This window comes from Olea europaea, chromosome 5, assembly GCF_002742605.1.
Source record: "Olea europaea var. sylvestris chromosome 5, O_europaea_v1, whole genome shotgun sequence".
Classification (NCBI taxonomy): Eukaryota; Viridiplantae; Streptophyta; class Magnoliopsida; order Lamiales; family Oleaceae; genus Olea; species Olea europaea.
Window position 1 is genome coordinate 13,568,042 of NC_036241.1, and position 5,916 is coordinate 13,573,957.

General features: G+C 35.9%; 2 protein-coding genes across 2 annotated transcripts in view; one reads left to right on the forward strand and one right to left on the reverse strand.

The window, feature by feature from the left end:
• Positions 1 to 1,291: 1,291 nt before the first annotated feature.
• On the reverse strand, positions 1,292 to 1,748 carry LOC111394721 (upstream activation factor subunit spp27-like). Its single transcript, XM_023020673.1, has one exon. It carries the CDS (start codon positions 1,670 to 1,672, stop codon positions 1,307 to 1,309), a length of 366 nt encoding a protein of 121 aa, XP_022876441.1. The 5' UTR covers positions 1,673 to 1,748; the 3' UTR covers positions 1,292 to 1,306.
• Positions 1,749 to 3,823: 2,075 nt separating this feature from the next.
• The window catches only part of LOC111394722 (chromo domain protein LHP1-like), a 6,173-nt gene continuing 4,080 nt past the window's right edge, over positions 3,824 to 5,916 (forward strand). Inside the window, exons 1-4 of the mRNA XM_023020674.1 lie at positions 3,824 to 4,374; positions 4,576 to 4,601; positions 4,695 to 4,781; positions 4,936 to 5,691. Of these exons, the coding sequence (XP_022876442.1) occupies positions 4,036 to 4,374; positions 4,576 to 4,601; positions 4,695 to 4,781; positions 4,936 to 5,691 (1,208 nt within the window). The 5' untranslated portion in view covers positions 3,824 to 4,035. The remainder of the gene's footprint in view (positions 4,375 to 4,575; positions 4,602 to 4,694; positions 4,782 to 4,935; positions 5,692 to 5,916) is intronic.

Consider the following 5,916-nt stretch of genomic DNA (forward strand, 5'->3'; position numbering starts at 1 on the left):
ATTAAATATTTATAGACGTAAAAATTTTGAAAGTTTTAGTTAAATATAGCTTATCTTTGCAAGTAGAAAAGTCCCACCAGTATCAAAGGTTAAGCAGGTCGACCATTGTTGCTTCTACAGTTTATAAATTCAACCGCCTGATCAAATTTGGTGCAATTTAGTGGGACGAAGCAACTTGCATGGATTCTTACAAGAAAATGCCCACATTTTAGTTTTAAAACAAGGTTTTGATCCAGACAGGGTTTCATTAGGACACTAGTGTCATCATAACAGGATAAAATGGAGAAAAGAAATAGAAGATAAATATAATTCTATTTTATTTCTTCCTTTCCAAGAACAACCATATTCCCAAGTAGATTATAGTCAACAGTTTTAGCTCTTAGAAATGTTATCTCAGCCCATGTTTGTAACATTAATCTACTTGTAGTAATGTTAAAAAATACAAAAGAAAGTAAACGAGAGTTGCATACGGTAGTGAATTAAGCATTTTTGGTTTACATAACAGGAGTAAAAGCATATTCTATCCAATTTTGCTTCTTCTCCTTGAATCAAGATTCAATAAAGTTTATTTTCAGAATAGAAACTAGAAATCATAACTTTCTGCAGGGATCTCGGACATAACAAGGGGAGAAGAAGATAATAGAAACATGAAATAATCATATTGTTTAAATGCCATAAGGGGAAGAAAGGGGGTGGGATGTCGATGTTAACAATTAATATGAAATTTCCCGCTACATGTTCTACTCAGATCACACATTAACGAGGCAAACATCTTATTTTTTTAAAAATCGCTAAGGTTCTTTCAACTGTTTTCTCCCAATTCTGCTACCATCTTATTTTCTCTTGCACAATGGCCAGTTTGTGTGTTCTTTAGAACTTAAGCCTCTTTTCCTCAATGAAATTAGAAATTCAAAAGACGGAAAAAAAATAATAAAAAAGTAAAACCTCTAATATACTCAGCACATACAAGTGGAGACTGTGGAGTACACAATGAAATTCCATACCAGTTCCAGCTACGCATTTTTTTTTAATAGACTACCCATCACCACTGAGCAGGGATGAACAATGAATCAGGGCTTTCCAAAAAATTTCTTCTTTCTTTTATGACTTTTGGCTAAAACCTCAAAGTTAATTTTCAGCAATCACAAACGAAAAGAACAAAGAACATAAACAGAGACTTACCAAAGAACACTCCAACTTGAAATCTTTAATACAATCAATGAATCGAGAAAAAAACCCAAATCAGACTTTCATAGAGAAGCGAAAAAGTGATAGTTAGAGTTCCCTCCTTTTCTTACTAGCACGGTTAATATACAACTAGACAGACAGACGGTAAAACATGAGAAATGCCAAAAAAAATAAATAAATAAAAACAAAAAGCAAAGAGGAAAACAAATACCTGGAGATTGTGGAGCTTGATATATTCCCAGATTTTCTTAACAGCACCTGCACGAGAAATTTCCGGGGCACCCACTAAGCTTTGGAGTGCTGGAGACACCGGAGTTGACTTCAGAATCCCGGCAGTGGGAGACGGCGGCGGCTTCTTCTTTGTACTGGTGCTGGGATTTTTCTTGGAGGTGGAAACGGCGGGATTGGGAGCGGCGGCGGCAGAGGATTTGGAAGGGTAAAACAAGGCCCGGCATCCTCGGAAAAACCTAGATGGAGTCGACATTGGATTCTTGTGCGTTTTGGAGGTTGTTGGGAAATTAATGAATTGAATCGCCCCTTTCGTACACTCTCCCCGGTGCTGCCAATTTATATTAGAAAAATTGCAACGTTGGTTCATATATTTAGCTCATGTTGTAAACGGAGTTCGAAATTTTTAACTTTGTTCCAATTTAGTCCTCACGATGTAGGTTCTTTCTACCTATTTGATCAATTAAATTTTTTTTTTTTTTTCCAAATTGTCAACGAACTTCTATGTTTCGTATGTATTTTTCGTTGATTTCTAAATAGTTCATATGTCTATAAGCATTACACTTTCATAGTGACTAACACTCAAATCTATTACTCTAATGGATGGACCACGAGTCAATTTTGAATTAATTGTGATATGACATTAAGTGAAAAGATGATCACCTTCAAGTAAAGGAATGCTACCCTTCTATTTCGTGGATAAAGAGTGACCAAAAAATGAGAAGATACATCTTATGCTTTATGTATCAATTATGCTATGCTTAAAATAGTCATATGCAATCTCTAAAAACGCAGTTGATGGAAAGTCACAATATAGAGTTGTTCTAGGAATGTGTGTCATGTATTACACACGCAAAAAATAATAATAATAAACAAAAAATCAACTTAAGAAAGTGAAAAATATATTTGTATAACATACTTGTTATATTATTATGTTTTATATGACAAAGAAAGAAAAATATTATGCTTTAAAACTAAAATTTGAATTACTCAATTTCGAAATATTGCAATTTGGTTTTGTATTAAATAACCGAAAAAGAAAGGAATGACACGACAACAACAGAGAGTGGCGAAAGGGTGGGAGGACGACTTGAAGAAGAAGAATTTAAAAAACTCTTGATGGTATTGGGCCCTTATAAGAAAAGTTCACAAATGAACCTAGTTAAGGAAAAATAAAGGCAATTTGTCATAAGATTTTTCCTAGATTTCACTAAGGTAATTAAATTCGCTACACATTTTTATCATTGATACTATATTTTAATTGAGGTTAAGATTCTTAATTATTATTTATATATAATACTTATATCTGTAACTTTTTCTTCTACATCTTTTAAACCTCTTCAATAACGATTTTGTCTAAAAAATTGCAACAAAATAATTTTCTCCCATATTTCAAAGCACGTAAATAAGATTAATGTAAAGTGGAATGTAAGAATTTGATTAAAAAAATTTAAGAACATCAGCTTCGAATAATCAGAGATTGAGGACCTTAAATACAATTAAAATATGTTATAATAAAAAAATATGATATGAATATAATTACCATTTCACACAAATAGATGAATCCGTTTAAAAAGAGGCTCGTTTACCCTTATACTAATGAAAAAGATAAATAACGGTAGCTTAAGGGGTGTTGTAACACCATTAATGTTAGATAGCATTACTAAATAACTCCACCTTTCCAACTTTCTTGAACTAGTCTCGTGACAATTAAAAATCTCAAAACACCGTTCAATATATTATGCACTCCACCTTTCCAACTTTCTTGAACTAGTCTCGTGACAATTAAAAATCTCAAAACACCGTTCAATATATTATGCACTCCACCTTTCCAACTTTCTTGAACTAGTCTCGTGACAATTAAAAATCTCAAAACACCGTTCAATATATTATGCACTCCACCTTTCCAACTTTCTTGAACTAGTCTCGTGACAATTAAAAATCTCAAAACACCGTTCAATATATTATGCACTCCCTTGTTCCAGCTGCTCAAATCCCTCCTCCCGGGCACTCTCTTCATCCACCTCCAGCCAAGATTGACCTTAAGTTTTTCAAACCTTAGTGAAACTTTAGAAGCTGCCTGTTGTGTCTACTTTCTCATCAAGGGAACAAAATAAAATAAAATAAAAAATCGATTAATCCATACCACACATAATAAAATGAGAACACAATCCATTTTGTAAGAACTTTATAAACATATAATATATGCATATAGGATTCAAAATTCAGTGATTCAAAATTCATTGTACATGCAGTTTTTGTTCTCTGTTGGGGCATATTCTACGATTAACCATTCTCACGATACTTCGGGGACGGGGAGGTGGGGAACGTTGAGGTTGGACCCCTCTTTTTTTTTTTTTTTTATTTGGAAATATCCCTTACAATTCTCATTGGAAACACCTAAGCTGAATTGCCGTAGCCTGTGGGTTGGATCCCTGCCAGATTTTTGTCAAACACAGCCTTTCAATTCTCATAGAAAACACAGTACAGAAAAATTCACCCCTTCCGAGGATCTGTTGTAACAAAGAAATAGAGTATCTACCCCGTAAGCGTAAGGACACGGTATACGCTCTACAGAAACATAGAGAAAGAATCCAAAAACAGACTTGTAGAGAGAGAATGAAAGTAGGGAAAAAGAAACTCAGTACGGAGTCCGTGCAACCTCTTCTGCCGTCACCTTCTAACCACACCGCCACCATGAATGGCGACGATGGTGAAGGAGGTGCGGCGGAGGTGCAACCAGAGGAAACTGAGCATTTTGAAGATACAGAGTGGACTTTGGAAGAAGAAAATGATGGAGATGAAGATGAAGACTCCGAGACTGAAAAGGACTACGACCACTTCGAAAACCTGCAAATCGAAGAGACTGAGGCGGGGGCTGAAGCTGAGGCCGAGCGCTTGAAGCTTGCTGATGGGTATTATGAGATCGAGGCCGTTCGCAGAAAGCGAGTCCGAAAGGTCCGTCATTTCTCCCTTTTTCATGGGTTTACAGATGATGGAAAATTCTTACTGATTAACAAACAACTCTGTTTATAAATAGAGGTCTAAAAGAAATGAAATGGAGGTTTTAGTACTGGTAGATTTAGCGAATTTCTTCCCTTTTAGCTGATTCTGTGTCTGTTTGATGATTGGGGGTTTTCTGGAATGCGAATATTGAAGGGCCAAGTGCAGTACCTCATAAAATGGTGAGTGATTTAGATACATTCTGCACATCCGTATATGAATGCATGTGTTTCGGGAATTTTGTGTTGATCAATGTAATGGATTGTTTTGGAAAGGCGAGGCTGGCCAGAGGCCGAGAATACATGGGAGCCTCTAAAGAATCTATTGCAATGTTCCGATGTTGTTGATGCTTTTGAAGAGAGGTAGATTTTATTTCTATTTCGAGATAACCTTCTATTCTCAGTTTATAATAGATAAGTGTATGGAATGATTAGGATGATATTCTATAATTCTCTAATACTTAATTATGACTTTCTTTTCATTACTTGGGATATTTTGTTTTGTTGTATTTTGAAGTTTGATAACAGGTAGAAGTAGGTCGGCACGTGGGCGAAAGCGCAAACACGGGATCACTCATGCTCAGGTGAAGAAAAAACAGCAGCAGCAACCTCTTGTAGATGTTACGTCTAATTTGCCCTCGCACAGGGTCAGGATTGTGGAGGACCCTACGTACTATCCTCAGCTGAATAACTTAAATGTTCGGAGTGGCAAAGGGAAAACTGATGTCAGCAGTGTGAATGGATTTGAGATGTGCAAGAATGTGAATGAGCATGCTGTTAAGATGGTGTCTGCTACAAGGGGAGAAAGTAATGAGCAAAATGAGTTGAATCTGAAGCTTTGTGAACTAAAGGAATCAATTATGGTTAGTGAAGAGATTGCAAATAAGTTTAGTGTACATCCTTCCCAAGAAGGCTTAGTTACAGGAGGAAATGTCTTTGCGAATGGATTGCCAAAATCTGATGGTGTCGATCCAGTTCAATCTGGCCGCTGCATTGGAGCTAAAAAGAGGAAATCTTTTCCAGTCAAGAGGTTCAAACAAGATTTAGCATTATGCAGCATGGACGATACACAAAATGCAATTTCTGCTTGTGTTATGGCAGAACAGAAAAATTTTCAAACTCGTGCTTTTATGGGGAATGATCGGGATTGCAAGAATAAATCTGACAACTCCAAAGAAATGTGCAACATCACTCAGATCATTAAGCCTATAAGCTATAGCACTTCCACAACAAGCAATGATGAAGAAGTCTCATTAACCTTTGAGGCTCTGAGGTTTGTAGCTTAACTTTTCACTTCATTTTCGCATGGTTGAATTTTATTACTGTGTGATTGTTTTATGAGCACGCCAAAATTAATTTTTTTAAAAAATGAAATCTCCTATTTTATTAGTTTTTTTTATATAAGTTGTGTGAGTGGTGTCCATGCTATTTTTATAAGCACGCCAAAGCATAATTTGATAATGAATTACTCCCCTCCCCCCCCCCCCCCCCCCTGGCC

Coding starts and splice junctions, on each gene's coding strand:
- LOC111394721 (XM_023020673.1), bottom strand. CDS start 1,672: ATGTCGACTCCATCTAGGTTTTTCCGAGGATGCCGGGCCTTGTTTTAC.